General features: G+C 37.6%; 1 protein-coding gene and 1 pseudogene across 3 annotated transcripts in view; one reads left to right on the forward strand and one right to left on the reverse strand.

The window, feature by feature from the left end:
* Positions 1 to 4,141, forward strand: part of LOC103011785 (ATP synthase subunit alpha, mitochondrial-like) — a 26,089-nt pseudogene extending 21,948 nt beyond the window's left edge.
* DBF4 (DBF4 zinc finger) overlaps positions 1 to 17,582 on the reverse strand; it is a 26,330-nt gene extending 8,748 nt beyond the window's left edge. Inside the window, exons 1-8 of one of the 3 annotated variants that reach the window (XM_057549885.1) lie at positions 17,250 to 17,582; positions 15,827 to 15,999; positions 8,143 to 8,322; positions 6,225 to 6,275; positions 5,669 to 5,738; positions 5,390 to 5,466; positions 2,820 to 2,856; positions 1,616 to 1,658 (exon numbers count right to left, since the gene is read on the reverse strand). In XM_057549885.1, coding sequence (XP_057405868.1) covers positions 1,616 to 1,658; positions 2,820 to 2,856; positions 5,390 to 5,466; positions 5,669 to 5,738; positions 6,225 to 6,275; positions 8,143 to 8,322; positions 15,827 to 15,999; positions 17,250 to 17,295 — 677 coding nt within the window. In that variant the 5' untranslated portion in view covers positions 17,296 to 17,582. Of the gene's footprint in view, positions 1 to 1,615; positions 1,662 to 2,819; positions 2,857 to 5,389; positions 5,467 to 5,668; positions 5,739 to 6,224; positions 6,276 to 8,142; positions 8,323 to 15,826; positions 16,000 to 17,249 lie in introns of those variants that run through there. The other 2 variants (XM_057549884.1, XM_057549886.1) reach the window with 2 other exon arrangements.
* Between the last annotated feature and the right edge of the window lie 170 nt (positions 17,583 to 17,752).

Genomic DNA, 17,752 nt, shown 5'->3' on the forward strand with positions numbered 1-17,752 from the left:
TCACTGTGTTATGTCTTTTGCACACAGAAATTTATAATTTTGATGTAGTCCAATTTAGTTATCTTTTTGTTTCTGCTTTTAGTGTCATATCCAAGAAATTACTGCCAATTCCAATGTCATATAGCTTCCCCCTGTGTTTTTTTCCCAAGAGTTGTATAGTTTTAGGTCTCTGACTCATTTTGAGTTAATTTTATATATTGTATAAAGTAAGGGTCCAACTTCATTCTTTTGCATGTGGCTATCTAGTTTTCCCAATACTGTTGATTAAAAAGACTGTCCTTTCCCCACTTAATGTTCTTGGCATCCTTGTCAGCAGTCATTTCATCATATATATAAAGATTTACTTCTGGGCTCTTTATTATATTCCATTGGTCTATACATCTGTCTTTATGTCAGTACCAAATTGTTTTGATTACTATAGCTTTGCAGTAAGTTTTGACATTGGTAAGTGTAGACCTCCAACTTTGTTCTTCATTTTCAAAATTACTTTGGGTGCTCAGCGTCCCTTGAGATTCCATATGAATTTTAGGATGGACTTTTCTCTTTTTGCCACAAAAGTCATTGGGATTTTGATAGGGATTGCATTAAACCTGTAGATCACTTTGGGTAGTACTGACATCTTAAAATATGAAGTCTTCCAATCCATGAACATGGGCTGTCTTTCCACTTATTGATGCTTCTCTAGGCCTAATTTTATTTTTTAAAATATTTATTTATTTATTTTTATGGCTGTGTCGGGTCTTAGTCGTGGCACGTGGGCTCTTCGTTGTGGCATGCGGGCTTTCTCTTCTCTAGTTGTGGCGCGTGGGCTCCAGAGCATGTAGGCTCTGTAGTTTGCAGCACACAGGCTCTATAGTTGAGGTGCGAGGGCTTAGCTGCCCGCAGCATGTGGGATCTTAGTTCTCCGACCAGGGATTGAACCTGTGTCCCCTGCATGGGAAGGAGGATTCTTTACCACTGGACCACCAGGGAAGTCCCTCCAGGCCTAATTTTAAATTGTACTTTTTTTCTCACAGTAGCACATTTAAAAAAAAGCGTTCAACACACCTTTGTCACCTCAGTGAGCACCCAAGAGAATTAATCACACATGTCTAAATGAGTAACTAGAATGTCAAGAGAAAGAAATCTAATTCTCCCACGCCAAATTAGTCTACTTATATCTGTAGTCTTCATTAAGATTATTCTACAGAGCTTCAGAATGAGTTTGGGAAAACTACCAAATTAGATGTTATACTCAGATTTTGTATTTCCAAGTAGTAACTAATAATTTCTTTTTTACAAATGTAGATGCAGTCTTTAAGTAGTAGTTCTAAATCATATGGTATTACCTTTAGCCAGAGAATGGTTATTTGAAATACTGAAAAATGAGTTGGTCTCATGATTGCTCTAAACTAGATTTTCAAGGAAGCATTATCTAAAACCTACTGAAACTAAATTCAGTCCTTGAGCACAAAGTAAGTAATGCTACTTTTTGAAACTGTGCCACACGCATTATTAATATCATATAAATCTAACGTAAAGGGACCTAACAGTATTAGCGGGAACAGTTTAATTCGTTAGATTTTCTCCTTTAATATTGTATTTAAATCATACAGATTGAATTTAAGATACTTACTGGCTTATATCTTCCACCTTTACAAAAGGCTTTTTGAGTCTACCTGCTTGGGAATATACAAAACATGATATTAGATGCTTACAAATCCAGAGTTTTTTTTTTTCCCAAACAAAACTACTCTGGCTAAAATAATCCAACTATGTATCCATTATCCATTTCATTTCAATTTGAAGTTTTCAGCCTCAGGTAAGGTAGCCTACAATTATAAATCCATTTCCAAAATGAGAGAAGTTCTGTCTATATTCTGCGATTCTTAAACTGAATGGATCTCCTAAAGGATCTATAAGCAGAATTCAGGAGGATTTTGAGCCAGAACAAGAAAAAAAATTTAACTTTTATGTTCACTAATCTCTAACTGAAATTTAACATGTCCTTCAATTTTGCATATAAGCAAAAGAATCACAGTAGTATTAGCAGTGCTTGTAATTTTTATTTATTTTATTTATTTATTTTTGGCTGTGTTGGGTCTCCCTTGCTGCACATGGGCTTTTTCTACTTGCAGCGAGCGGGGGCTACTCTTTGTTGCGGTGCGTAGGCTTCTCATTGTGGTGGCTTCTCTTGCTGTGGAGCATGGGCTCTTGGCGTGCGGGCTTCAGTAGTTGCAGCACGCGGGCTCAGTAGTTGTGGCTCACGGGCTCTAGAGCACAGGCTTAGTTGCTCCGCGGCATGTGGGATCTTCCTAGACCAGGGCTCGAAACCGTGTTCCCTGCATTGGCAGGTGGATTCTCAACCACTGCGACACCAGGGAGGCCCAGTGCTTGTAATTTTGATATCAGTTGAAACATATTTTCATATCATATTAGTTACTACAAATATCTCAAAGCATCATTTACACCCATCACTTCAAAACAAAATTACAGGAGCAATTATAATCACTGCTAGAGCTTTTTAATGTGTAATAAAAACAAGTATATAACTATTTTATACTGAAAAATATTCTGATAACTGAATTTCAATATAATTGATTTTCTTAGTAATATAATGATAAGAAAAAATGTTTTAAAAAACGTTATTCTAACAAAGGTCCATAGACTTTACCAGACTGCCATAGGGGTCAGTGTTCTAAAGAAAAAAAAAAAAAAGGCTAAGAACCACTGAAAAAGTCATTTAAAGGGATGGTTACATGATTTTTTAGAAGATTTTTATGTTTTATTCTATTTTCTAAAAGCAAAACAAACACACTTAAGGAAATCAAAATACTTACTTCTTGCTTTCTGTGTGCCAATACTTACTCTTTTCCCCTAAAAAAAAATTTATATATATATATAAACATATATATGGTGAAAACACTGGGCTTGAAAGTACAGTGAAAACAGCTACTGCAATTGCTCAATATCCTCAAGATTAAAAAATCATACAGGAAAACAACTAAATAAAGGGAGGGTGATTATTGCAGTTTCATGGGGAAAAAAAGAGAAAAAGCTGCTTTTCAAAATCAACTCAACCAAATAAATGAAACAAAGATCATTCAGGAATTAAAGATTTTAGCCAGTGGTATGGAACTTAGTAATACAAGCTCACTTTTACAATACCCCCAACAAATATTTTGCATTTTAGCTATAATGTCTTCACAGAAAGAAATCAACCAATAAAGAAAAGGCATGGTTAGTAAAATAAACTAAAAATAGTCACGTAAGTTATTTTTATGCCCTCATTCAGCAAAACCTTTGTGATAAACTCATCAAAGGAATTACTAAAAAATTTATTAGCCTGTCAATTCCAGTCAAGAAGGAATACGTTCAATATGGTCCCTCCCCACTGATGACAATAAAAACTCTGGACAAAATTCAATAAGCAACTACTTGAGGACTAAAAGTAAACAAAAGCAGGTCTATTGCAGAAGGAAGACAAAACTTGGAGAAGCTAACTTTAAGGAGGTACATTTCCCATCCCCCTCTCCCCCTTTTCTCTTGCAATGTTTCCTTAAGAATGGACCTCTAGTCATGAGATTCGCAGCAATAGCAGAGCCAGTGGCGATTACTCCTATACAAACCCTATCTTTTTGGCTACAAAGAATCAGGAAAGAGGCTCCTGCCGTTCAAAGAGTACAAAGGGAATCCCTGTATTATTTCCTCTTTCTTTTTTCCCCCAGTTCTGACCTGAGAGTGGGCCCCAGGTACGAAACTGCAGCTGTAAAGGTGCCACAGGCAGCCAAACTTGGAAGCAATCGAGATGTCTTTCAAAAGGTAAATGGGTAAACTGTGGCACATCCAGATGATGGACTATTCATCGATAAAAAGAAATGAGCTATCAAGTGACGAAAAGATATGGAGGAACTCTGAATGCCTATTACTAAGTGAAGAAGCCAATCTGAAAAGGCTACATACTGTATGATTCCAACTATATGGTATTCTGGAAAAAGCAGAACTATGATGACAGTAAAATGATCAGTCTTGCCAGCAAATATTCTTAACTGGCAACCACAGCATCCTTCCAAAATACCTATCCAACCAGGTTACTCTCCTATTAATTATCTCTCAATAATGTGCCAAAGCCTTCAAGATAAAATCTAACTCCTTTATAGAGCGTGCAAGGTCCATCTGAACTTGCTAGTTTTTCTAGCTTCATTTCCTGTCACTTTCCCACTCAAAGATCAGGCTGTATTTTACTGCAGAAAATTTCCAAAACATGCCATCCTACTTATGGCTTCATGTCTTTATATGCATTCTTCTATAATATTTATTTACCTTTTAGGTTCATTTAGGGATTAGGTGAAGAAACAGTGGACCACACAAGAATGTTCTGAGATATGAGAACTATAAGAAAGCAAAGGGACGAGAGAAGTTCCAGAGGAAAGTAAGTTCAAGGAGGAAGTGAACAATAGCTGAGAGAACCAATATGACTGGTTTTAAAAAGTGTACACTTGATTTGCCAACTTGGTCAGTAGTTTTATACCTCATAGGTTGAAGAGTGAATGGGAAGTGTAAAAGTGGAAATGTGAGATGTCTGGATGATATAAAGACTGAATAGTCGGTAGGGACGAGAGGTCAAGGAAGGTTTTATTGTATTTGTTTTAAAGCAGAGGTCCCTAACCTTTTTGGCACCAGGGACCGGTTTCATGGAAGACAATCTTTCCACAGGGGTCGGGTGGGGGGCTGTCAGTTCAGACGCTAATGTGAGCGATGGGGAGCGGCAGATGAAGCTTCGCTTGCTCGCCTGCTGCTCACCTCCTGCTCTGCGGCCTGGTTCCTAACAGGACCCGTGTTTTAAAGGATAGAAGAGGCTTGATTCTATTTAGAGGGTTTGAGGAGGAAGCTAGTAAAAAGGGAAGAAACTGAAGATATGGAACATTAGGTCTAACAGATGACAATGCCCAATGCACTTGTTTAACAAATATTTTGTGGTCAGGCCACATAGTCATACTATATGACAAGATTTATAGAGCAGTTGAACAGTAAGCCTACTTCCTATTTATGTTCCCAAACGGAGTATATTATACATACCAGGAGCTTCTCATGTAATATGTTAATTGTGCTGTTTTCCTTCAGAATGAACAAAAGTATGTTTTCTTGGTTGCAGCAGCAACCAAAGAAGAAAACAAAACTATGCCACCATCCCTGGAACAACTTTTACCTCATGAGTAAATCCTAAAGTAAAATGATATGCAAGAATTCATTCAAATAACAGAAACATGCATATATAGTACACAGGATTACCCCTAGGATATTCTGGCAGTAATATTTTCCACTTGGCAAAAAAATTTATAGATACATAAATAAAAACCAAGCTTACCATTTTCTTTAATTGGTTTAAAAATTAAGGAAAATAACATACCCCATCTCTTATAGAAGTACTTGATTTCTTGAGTAAACACAATTCTTTTTTCTTTTGTTCAATGTAGTTTCTAATGTCTTTATTAAAAGAAAGAAGGGTTTAAGATTAGCATTTTTACCTTTGGAGTTAAATGCTGCTATTTTCTTATAATTGTGGTAAATTTAGATGAAAGAATTACCCTGACAGGTATCTCTTGCTATCAGAATTCTATCTAAAATTAGGAATGAAGAGACAGACACTTATAACAAATACTGTCAAAAGCAATAATAAAATACTTACCATCAATATGAAGAATTTTTACTCCCCATGATAAGGCGTTTGATAATATACTGTTTGAAGGAATAAAATCCTGTTAAAAAAAAAGTTTGACAGTTTTTTCTAGGAAATTACTATTTTAAATGAGCTAAATTAAAAATATTATCTGAAGCTTAATGTCACTGGGATGGTTATTCAGAACAGACCCTAAACAGTTACAATAGCCGTGAGGACATCAGTTTTTTTCTTCTGAAATTTCTAAAACCATTTCTGTTTAATACACTCCCATATTCTTGACAATTAATGTACCCTGTAGCCTTACAGTTAATAGTTTCAAGAAATTATCTCTTTTAAAGACACAAAAATGCCACAGGCTTCAGAAGTGTCCAGTAATATTTTAAAAGGCCACAAGATGGAGGCGTTTCTTCATGAAAAGCAGATTCTGTTCTTTATGAGATACATGCTGATATTTACGCTTTTCCTATGAAAAATGAGGAAAAGATTTCAAGAACATCTCTATTTTACACTTCAGTTTTTAGTCATAGAATATACACTCTGAATTTTTAAAATTCCTACTTACATGGTCCTTGATAGCTTTTTCAACTAATAATTTTCCTCTGCTCAAACACACCTATAAAAAGCCCAGAGATCAATAGTTATAACATAGTGCCTCATTGGAAAAAATTTTAAAAAGCTAAAATGCTAAAGCAAGTAGATAAAATTTAAAGATGAATTTTAATATAAATATGAAATTTAAAATACATAAAGTTTATTTGTACAAGTCGTAATGACCATCAACATAATAAATGTACAGTAAAAAGTGATTTCCTTAGGGTCTGTTTGTAATAAGATCTCCTATTAAAAAGTTTGTTTCTTCTTTTTTTGGTAGAGCCTAAACTCAGCTTAATGAGACCCAAGGTCAGTTCTGTAATGAATGTTATTCAACATGAAAAATAAAATAGGTTGATCTGAAACTCTATCTATAATTAAATAGTTTATATTTTAATTTCCTATTTAACCAAAGATCTAAGGATATGAGTAAACCGTATATACTGTTTTTACATATTTCACTTTTACGTATTTCACTTTTTAAACAAAACACTAGGAAAAGCAGTTGAAATGCTAATAGCAGCAATTAAGTTGGAACTAGTCACTGGTGTACAACCTTGTTCCTCCAAAAAAGCATTAACTGCAAGAATGTATGAGGCCTCCTTGGTCTCTTCTTTGACTTTTTTTCTTCTTCGTATTTGTCTCTTTTTTTTCAAGAGGTATCTTTTATGTAACAACCATTTATTTTACCTGTTCTCCCCCGCTCCCCTTTTTCCCTGCTTTCCAAACGGCTGGAGTAGATAAGTTGGGGAGGATATTTTTTTAATTTGTTTTAAAATTTATTTATTTATTATTTATTTTTGGCTGCATTCAGTCTTTGTTGCGTTGCGTGGGCTTCTCACTGCGGTGGCTTCTCTTGTTGCAGAGCGTGGGCTCTAGGTGCGCGGGCTCAGTAGTGTGGCTCGCGGGCTCTAGAGTGCAGGCTCAGTAGTTGTGGCGCACGGGCGTAGTTGCTCCGTGGCATGTGGGATCTTCCTGGACCAGGGATCGAACCCGTGTCCTCTGCACTGGCAGGCGGACTCTTAACCACTGCACCACCAGGGAAGCCCCGGGGAGGATATTTTAAAATAATTAATTTCAATCTAAAAATGAGATAAACACTATTTTTCAATTTCTTCCCCTTTTCATACCCAATTAAACCAATTTAATTTATCCTTCACTGTATCTTACAACTTACTGGCAACTGAGTGGTAGGGATGTGATGTTACTAATTCTAGAACAGTGGTTGGCAAACTTTTTCTTTAAAGGGCCAGACAGTACATGTTTATATGGCTCTGCAGGCCATATAGTCTCTGTTGCAACTATCTCATTCTGCCTTTAGAGCAGTACAGCAACCAGTCAATATGTAAATGAATGGTATGTCTCTGTTCCAATAAAACTTTACTTATGGACAGTGAAATTTGAATTTCACATAATTGCCACTTGTCGCAAAGTATTCTTTTGAATTCTTTCCCAACCACTTGAAAATGTAAAATCCATGCTTAGCTCGCAGGCTGTAAAAAACAGGCGGCAGGCTGTAAAAAACAGGCGGCAGGCTGGATTTGGCCCATGGGCCATAGTTTGCTTACCCCTGCTCTGAAACAAAAAGAAGGTTTCTATTCCTTCTTTAAAAAATGATCTGCTGTCACTCTTTAGCTGTAAATTACTCTAAAAATAAAAGCCATCACTAAATGCAAGGGCACATTTTAGGAATCAGTGTGTGACTACACAAGCACTATTAGGAGAAAAATCACCTTTCTATATGCAACAGCAACCTTATTAACAACTGGAAAGCCACACTTAATGTAGATATTATTCTACCTAAGTGAACTCTGCTATCAGCCCACTCTTGAAAATTATAAAATCCTATAGCCCTTCCCAGAGTCTCAAAGCATATTTCAGAGACTTACTGTATCGGGAGCCTTAAATGAACTTCCATCATGGCTGGGATGAGGTGATGTGGTTTCTGCAGTATATACAGGTTCTGGACTTGGTACAGGAGAAATTCGTCCCAAGGTTTGTGCAAATTTAGCTTCCTTTTTATTTGAAATAAGATAACTGATATCTTTGCTGAGAAATTCTTCAACGCGCTAAAGGAAAACAAAGTATTTTTAAGTAAGTCATATAAACCATAAACTGTTTCATATGCTAGACACAGTAGAAAATGCCAATTTGATGCATTTTAATATTCTAAATTTCTATACTGTATTATTCTGAACCTAGAATTCTGAGAAAGTACAATGAGAATTCTAATAACACAACAACAGCATGTAGTTTATATATTGTAATTAGTTTAATCCACATAACAACCCATAATACTAATATTATCCTTATTTTGTGGAGAAGAAAACAGAAGTTAAGTGACTTGCCTTGAGGTTACACCAGTAGTAAGAGAATTTGAACACAGGTACTCTTTTTTTTTTAACCTTAATTTTTTTTGTTAATTGAAGTATAGTTGATTTACAGCGTTGTGTGAACATAGGTATTCTGTTTCATATCCATGCTCTAAAGCACTACTGTCCAATAGAACTCACTGTAATGATGGAAATGTTCTTTATCAGCATTGTCCAATATGGCAGCAACTGCCACATGTGACTACTGAGTACCTGAAGTGTAATTAATGTGACTGAGCAACTGAATTTTAAACTGTGTTAATTTTAATTAACTTAAATGTCAATAGCCACATGTAGCGAATGGCTACAATACTGGATAGCACAATTCAAACTTAAAAAGTTATAACATCTTTCCTTAAGACTTAAACTATTAAAAGGTAGGAAACCCTTACTTTTAAGAGTGTATGACTGAGACTTCCCTCGTGGCGCAGTGGTTAAGAATCCGCCTGCCAATGCAGGGGACACGGGTTCGATCCCTGTTCTGGGAAGATCCCACATGCTGCGGAGCAGCTGAGCCTGAGTGCCACAACTACCAATGCTGGGGGAGCAGCTGAGCCTGAGTGCCACAACTACCAATGCTGGGGGCCCTAGAGCCTGTGCGCCACAACTACTGAAGCCTGAGGGCTCTCAGGCCCCTGTACCGCAACTACTGAGCATGCTGCAACTACTGAAGCCCGCACGCAGCAATGAAGACCCAACGTAGCCCCCCCCCCAAAAAAAAGTGTATGACTGTTTTGAAGAGAATTTCCCTAGTTTGAAAACCACTGCTTAAATGTCTGAATTTATAAACACATGTACCAAAGTCAATAAGTCAGTGTTGAAAATCACTGCCATCCAAAGGTAGGAAAATTAAGTAGAAAAAATACTATTAATCATTAACTATTTGCATAAATGAGAGACTCAAACTATTTTAAGCAGCTGTATCTAATTTCTATAGGGTCTCACAACATAAATGAAGATAATAAAAAGTGAAGCAAAGTATGTAACGAGTTAATTTCATCTAAGCATTAAGCACAATTTGTTGCTAAGACCAGCAGCTGCCTTGGTTAAATGCAAATCACTACTTCCTTTTTTTCTGAGTAACATTTTCATCCACCAGTAAATAAAGTACATTTATATATTCTAAGGATGACATACTCAAATGCCTACAAGGGCGAGCAAGAATACAAATGAATGATTACACATCAAATACTCTTTTCATCTTTGTAAATATGTGGCCCCAGCACTGCCAGAGCTTCCAGTTTTTCAAGAGAAGCCCAATCTCCCACCCATTAAAAAAAAAAAAAAATTATCAAGATGAAAAAAAAAAATTAATTACATGGGACTGAGTGAACTGATGAGGATGATTATAATTTTTGTGACTTTCTGTTTGAATTATTAAAAAAAAAAATCCCACAAGGACTCAGAGGCAAAGAATATACAAATCAATTTTCACTGCAAAGGAGCTGTTACAGTGGAGGTTTACTGGACTGAATGTCAATATTATGACATAGTATGAGTGTGTTTCGTGTTTGGTAATTGCAATCGTTGCTTTTGTTGTGGTCATCCATTTACAATGCTTGGTGTCAGTCTATTTATCTCTTGTAAAAATAAAATACAGTGTGTGTGTGTGAAAAAAAAATAAATAAAATTAAAAATAAAAAGAAAAAAAAAGAAAGCCAATTAGTTGATGGCTTGAGTAGAACAAAAGGCTGACCTCTTGTGAGAAAGAGGAATTTCTACAGCAGACTGCTGCAGAATTTCTGCAGCAGGAATTTCTGCAGCAGACTGCATTTGGACTTGAATGTTTTTCCTGAGTCTCCAGCCTGCTGGCCTCCCCTATTAGATTTTGAATTTGCCAAGCATCCCCAGCTGTGTGAGCCAACTCTTTAGAATAAATCTCTTTCTACATATAAAAAAAAAAAATTGTGATAAAATACGTAACATAAAATTTACCATTTAAACCATTTTTGAGTGTACAATTCAGTGGCATTAAGTATATTCACAATGTTGTATAACCTTCCCCACTATCCATTTCCAGAAGTTTTTCATCATTCTAAGCTGAAACTGTACCCATTAAAAAATAACTCCCCATTTTCCCCTCTTGCCAGCCCCCTTTTTCTTTTTTTTTTTAAAGTAAATTTATTTATTTGTTTATTTTTGGCTGCGTTGGGTCTTAGTTGCTGTGCACGGGCTTTCTCTAGTTGCGGCGAGTGGGGGCTACTCTTTGTTGCGGTACACGGGCTTCTCATTGCGGTGGCTTCTCTTGTTGCAGAGCCCGGGGCCTAGGGTGCACAGGCTTCAGTAGTTGTGGCTCACAGGCTCTAGAGTGCAGGCTCAGTAGTTGTGGCGCACGGGCTTAGTTGCTCTGTGGCACGTGGGATCTTCCCGGACCAGGGCTTGAACCTGTGTCCCTTGCATTGGCAGGTGGATTCTTAACCACTGCGCTACCAGGGAAGTCCCTTGCCAGCCCCTTTTAATCCTTACTTTCTGTTTCTATGGATTTCATAATTCTAGGTACTTCATATAAGTGGAATCCTGTATTTGTCCTTTGTGTCTGGTTTATTTCATTTAGCACAATGTTTTCAAGGTTCACTCATGATGTAGCATGGATCAGAATTCCACTCCTTTTCAAGGTTGAGTAATATTCCATTGTATGTCTAAACCATGTTTTGTTTATCCATTCATCTGCTGATTAACATCTGGGTTGTTTCCACCTTTTGGTTATTGTGAATAATGCTGTTATGAACATGGGTATACAAGTATCTCTTCAAGACCCTGCTTTCAATTCTTTTGGGTATATACCCAGAAGTGGAATTGCTTGATCATATGGTAATTCCATTTTTAAATTTTTGAGGAAACAACATAATGTTTTCCATAGCAGTTGCACCATTTTACAATCTCACCAACAGTTCACAAGGGTTCCAGTTTCTCTACAGCCTCACCAACACCTATGTTGATAGTGGCCATCCTAACGGATGTCAGATGGTACCTCACTGTGTGTTTTTTTTAAACTGAAATATAATTTACAATGTTGTGTTAGTGTCTGGTGTACAGCAAAGTGATTCAGTTACACATACATATATATTCTTTTTCATATTCTTTTCCATTATAGTTTATTACAAGATATGGAACATAGTGCCCTATGCTATACAGTAGGACCTTGTTTACCTATTTTGTATGTAGTAGCTTCTATCTGCTCATCTCTAACTCCTAATTTACATCCTCCCCCACCTTTGGTGACCATAAGTTGGTTTTCTATGTCTGTCTCACTGTTTTTGATTTGTATTTCCCAGTGATTAGTGATGTTGCACACCTTTTCATGTGCTTACTAGCCATCTATATATATCTTCTTTGGAAAAATGTCTATTCAAGTCCTTTGCTCATTTTTCAATCGGGTTGTTTTTTGTTGAGTTGTAGGAGTTCTTTATATTCTAGATATTAATCCCTTATCAGATGTATGATTTGCAAATATTTTTTTCTCTCATTATGTGGGTTGTCTTTTCACTCTCTCGATAGTGTCCTTTGATGCACAAAATCTTCTCATTTTTATTAAGTCCAATTTATCTATTTTTTCATTTGTTGTCTGTGCTTTTGGTGTCATGGTCAAGGACTCAATGCCAAATCTAACGTCATGAAGATTCTCCCCAATACTTTCCTCTATGGGTTTTAGCTCTTACATTTTAGATCTTGATCCATTTTTTTTTTTTTTTTTTTTTAAATATTTATTTATTTATTTATTTTTGGCTGGGTTGGGTCTTCGTTTCTGTGCGAGGACTCTCTCTAGTTTCGGCAAGTGGGGGCCACTCCTCATCGCGGTGCGCGGGCCTCTCACTGTCGCGGCCTCTCTTGTTGCGGAGCACAGGCTCCAGACGCGCAGGCTCAGTAGTTGTGGCTCACGGGCCCAGCCGCTCCGCGGCATGTGGGATCCTCCCAGACCAGGGCTCGAACCCGTGTCCCCTGCATTGGCAGGCGGATTCCCAACCACTGCGCCACCAGGGAAGCCCCTTGATCCATTTTTAATTAATTGTAGCACATAATGTACAGTTAAGGGTACAACTTCATTCTTTTGCATGTTGATATTCAGTTTTCCTAGCATCAGTTGTTGAAAAGATTATCCTTTCCCCACTGAATGGTCTTGGTGCCCCTGTTGAAAATCAACTGACTATATGAGAGGATTTCTGGGATCTCTCTTCTATTGCATTGGTCTATATGTTTGTCCTTATGCTAATATGACACATTTCCCTTGGTTTTCCATTTCCTGTACCTTGAGTTATAAGTCTTTAGTAATGAACAAATATCTTTTACAATCTGGTCCCAGTGTAACACTGTTTCTTGCCATATCCCCCATCTAAATCCCAAGCTCAAGTCATACTCTAATATTAGCAGTTGCTCAAACAAACCACACAGACCTATATTTTAAATATGTTCTTTCCTCTATTTAGTTTGTTCATTTTACCTGGTATATTCCAACTAGGCTTTCAAGACTCAGCTCAAATTTTATTGCTGCTATAAATCCAAAAGGCAGAGTTAGTATTTCCATTTCTGTATTCTAATGGCAATTTCTACATAACTTCTGTTAAAGCACTGACAATGCTATACTGTAATTTATTTATTTAGGTGTCTGATGTTCCCATAGACTGAGAATTCCTAGAGGATTAGACTATATCTTATTTTTGCATTCCCCAGCATCTAAAATAGTGCTAGCATATGGGAGACACTGGTGGAATAATTTCTGAATGAATTACCATATGCCCAAATCATAACCATTCTTCAAAGCTGAGTTCAAGTTGTGTCTGTACAATGGCCTCCAAGATTCCTTAGCTGGAAGTAATCTTTCCCTCATAACATTCTATATTACAATTAATTGTACCAACGCCATCTCTGCTTAGATTAGAAATTGAGGTGGGATGGACATTAGATTCATTTTTGAATCTACCAAAATACTTAATACTGTGTCCTGTACTGTTGACTTAGTTTTATCATGGCCTTTAATTTATTAACTACTGTGGAATCTAGGTCTTTAAAAGAGTAAACTCAAAACTTATTTTCTGATGACTCAAGGTCACACTGAACATCAAAAACAAGTCATTCTGTCCTCAAGTTCATGAGGACAGAACTATGCCAAGGTATCTGACCCTACATCTCTTTTCTTCTCCAGCTGTCTTATTTTAGCCCACACTGTTTAGATATGGGCCTAAGCATGGTTGGTTTTGCAACAGCAACCTTTCTTGCCACTATTAGAGATAGTCCCCCATCATGTCAGCACTTCACTGATGTGCTCTCAGTCGTTGAATTTTCAGAAGTGTACTCTCCAAATAAAAGGTGTATTTAGATGTTTTCATTCAGACTACAGAAAACAAATGCATAAAATGGACAGTTTAAAAAAAGACGACACTGTTAATAACCTGAGGCAAAACAAATTACAAATGGTTAAAGGATCTAAGTAATCCTAAAAATTAAGTAATAAGCACAGTCCTTTCGAGGAAGATCTATCAATATTTAACTACACATTTCTTAAAGTTGAATCTTAAAACTTAGTGTATGGAAATCAAAGTTCCTTTATAGCTCCCATACGAGATCTTCTAACAGTCTTTTTCAGTGATAGAAATAGTACTGTGCTAGAGACAGAAATCATGACATCATGAATTATTGGAAAGATAGTGTGGGGGGAGATGAGAATTTGATTAAAAAAAATCTTAGGAGAAATTAAAGAATAAAGTCAATAAATCAAATTCAGTTGAAAATCCACAGCTTTGGGGAAAAATTTGGAAACTTATGACATTAATATGCTCCTCATTTCATTGACCTACTTCAAACCATTTTAGGATAAAAATTTGAAGTGTATAAAACCAACTTTCAGCTCTCTCTCAGCTATTATCTAACACATAAGTGAATTCAAAATTTGTTTCTTGCAAGTGCCTCAGGAACTGCTATGGGGATGAGAGGAGAGAGAAAAAGGGGGTAGGGCAGGCAGTCTCTGCACTAGCTTCTATACTGCTGTTTCAGCTACAGCAATTCCCTTTTTATTGGCTTTACACATTGGACTTCTGAACATGATTTTGTTTGAAGGGTTCCACTGCTAAAAACACAAATCTAAAATTACTGATTTAGATTAGAAGGGTTAATGAGTTTTTCCATCATATTTAAGAAAGCTCTCAAACCGTATCAGAGAGCTACTTTGTAGCCACTGATTACTAGAGGAACAGAATGGTGCAGTAGCATGTGAGTCCAGGTATTAGGCTGATTCTACCCTGGGTCAGTCACTTACTTCTCTGGACACTTAAGTACTTAATTTTTAAAATAAGGGATCTTTACTCAATGATGGCAGGTTATAAAACGTGACCTTTAGGAATGCAGTCATATGGTCATTATGGTACATGCTACTACTATGACAAATGTGTGACAATGTTTTATTTTAAGAAAATGAATAGCAAAAAAGTAGAATAGCTCTTCAAAGACAATTAAGTAAAATATCGTATCAATAAACGATTCCAAAAAACTTGTTACCTGTTCTGCAAATTTCTATTCTAGTAATGGCAGGATTTGTTCATATTATTCAAAAAATGTTAACCATGACCAACTCAAAGTGCAGCAGAAATCTTTGAAACAGGAATAATCAGGAAATAAATTAACAAAATCTTAACCTTGCTAAAATTTACCCAGTATTACCCTTAATCCTAAGAAAATCTTAGAATTTTACCCAAATTTTCTAATTTCCTAATCATTTACTCAATGTATAAGGTAGGAAAGAAGCACGCTTTCCACATTTATAATCCAAAATCGTTCCCTTAATGACATTCATTCTGTTGACACGGTATCAGTCAAGAGAAATTTTAACTCTTTGTGGTTTGAACATGTTTTCCTTGTTCTGTAAATAACATCTTATTTTTATGTAGCTTCCCAATAATCATAATCAAGGAGTTCGTGCCATCTGGAGGACATCCCAACATTAAAACGAGAAGGCAATCAGCAGTTCCTCCAGGACAAGAGAGTCTCATTTCTCACACTTGTGAACTTCACACCAGACTAATAATCACAGAAACCTGAAAGTTTTGTCAGCCTACAAAAGGTTAAAACAAATGACTGCTCATTAACGATAAACAGCTGATAAAAATTTTAAGCCTTGTGCTTATAAAAGTTTTTTTCCAAAAGGAAAATTATAAATGATTACAAATTAGAAAGTTTTCCTTTTTTCTTACAGTGTATGGTTTTGACTTACCCCTCCCAGATCCTTAATGTCCTTTTGCAGTTTTTCAGATATGGTGACAGAAGGTAAGTCAATGTAAAATACTTTACCCCAGAGTGGCTTATATTTGGATTTTTCTGGTTTGTTATCAGTTTTCAGAGATTTCAAAGACGGTCGGTTTTTTTCATTTTTGACTTGGATTCCACCTATTGTTTAAAAAATTTAGAATTAGATCATGTTTTACGCAGACAGAAAATTTCTACTGTTTTAAAAATATTTGTTTATATAATATCACAGAGAGAAAAATCTTTATAATCCTACTAATTTAGCAGTCATTAACATTTTAATATATTTCTTTGTAGTATCACTTAGGATAAAGGCAAAATACTCTATTTTAACAGATGCTATATGTCGCAAAATGACTGTTGTTCACAGTCAATAGTTGATTCTGCAGGAAATATTCATGTGTTTATTCGTGTTTTATGCATTAAGGCAGTGAACTATGTAAAACCAATTTGAAAGAGTTTTCCTAGTATGTAAACTGCATGGAGTATTTACTCAACAAATACTCATGGAGCGTCTGCCATTCTGTTGAGCACTCACAACTGGTACTTAAAATGCTCAACATTTAACAATGCAAGAAACCTGTTACTCAGAATGACCTAGACCTCAAAGGTTCCTGACTGCTCAAGGTTCAGTTTCACATAGAGTCCGTGTATATATTAAGAAGAACTAAATGGTCCATTTGAAGAACCAAATCACCATTCATTTCATTCTTTCCTTTGAAAACATATCAGATCCAAACAGCTGCTTAAAAATTAACTTTAAGAACTCCATCTGCTCATAAGTAGGAGACCACATATACACACTATACATATCAATATATACCCACACACACTATACATGTTAAAAAGAAAAACTTACAGGCTGTAATGCTTTACCAAATAGAAGAGATTGAAAATGAAAGTTTGCTTTTGTTTCTGCCTGTAATGTTGAAAACAGCAACGGTGTGTTTGAAATACAAACACTTTCCCTCAACTTCATGAGTAAGACCAAAAATCCACCCATAATCACCCAGTTTAATCAGGAAGCGAAAAGCCCCGAGCACATCTGCTTTTAAATCGAGGCTCAAGCGGCAGCCTCAAAGGGTCGCAGCATCTGTGGGAGCCCCGGCGGGTTCCCGGGTCCCGCATTGTCTTCTAGTTTTATAACCGACAGCGCTACGAGGAATTTGCGGCCGAGGCTGGAGCGTGGAGAGCGCCAGGGGCCGGGCCGGGATCCGTTCCCTTCCTGAGGCAAAACCCTGAAGCAAGCCCTCCTTCAGGCCAGAGAAGGATGCACGTGTCAGAAGAGAAAAGAAGCAGAGATCCAGCGCGAGAACTCTGAAGAATCAATTATGGAACCAGGAGGTAAGGAAAGGATTAAAGGGACTGCAGCCGGAGGAGGGGCTTCGTACCCTGGAAATGTCCTATGCTGTGGATCCTCATGGCTCTGGAGTTCATGGGAACCGCCCGGCACCTACATGCTGGGTCCGGTGAGGGTGTCGCGCCGGGCGGCCGCGTAAACACAGCTCCTCGAGGCCCGTTGACCTGCAGGTAGCCGCTCCCCTTCAGCGGGCCACCACACCCACGCAGTAGAGATGCCGCGTCTGTCCCCCGGGTTTCCGGGGGCAGAATTCGGCCCCAGGGCGCCAAGGAGGAACTGGGAAAGCACAAACGAGTGGGCTGCGGCGGTTGAAGATTTGAAAACGCGTCACGCGGCCGCGGCGCCGATACGCGCGCCCCGCCCCATCTCACGCCGCGCGCCCCGCCCCCTCTCACGCTGCGCGCCCCGCCTCACGCTCTGCCCCACGTGCTCGCGTCGCGTGCCCAGCCCCTTGGTGCCCGCCTCCTCGCGCTGCGCATCTGGCCCCTCACACCCCGCCTCCTCGCGCCTGCGCCCCGCCCCCACGGGCCGCGT

Source organism: Balaenoptera acutorostrata, chromosome 7 (genome assembly GCF_949987535.1).
Source record: "Balaenoptera acutorostrata chromosome 7, mBalAcu1.1, whole genome shotgun sequence".
Lineage (NCBI taxonomy): Eukaryota > Metazoa > Chordata > Mammalia > Artiodactyla > Balaenopteridae > Balaenoptera > Balaenoptera acutorostrata.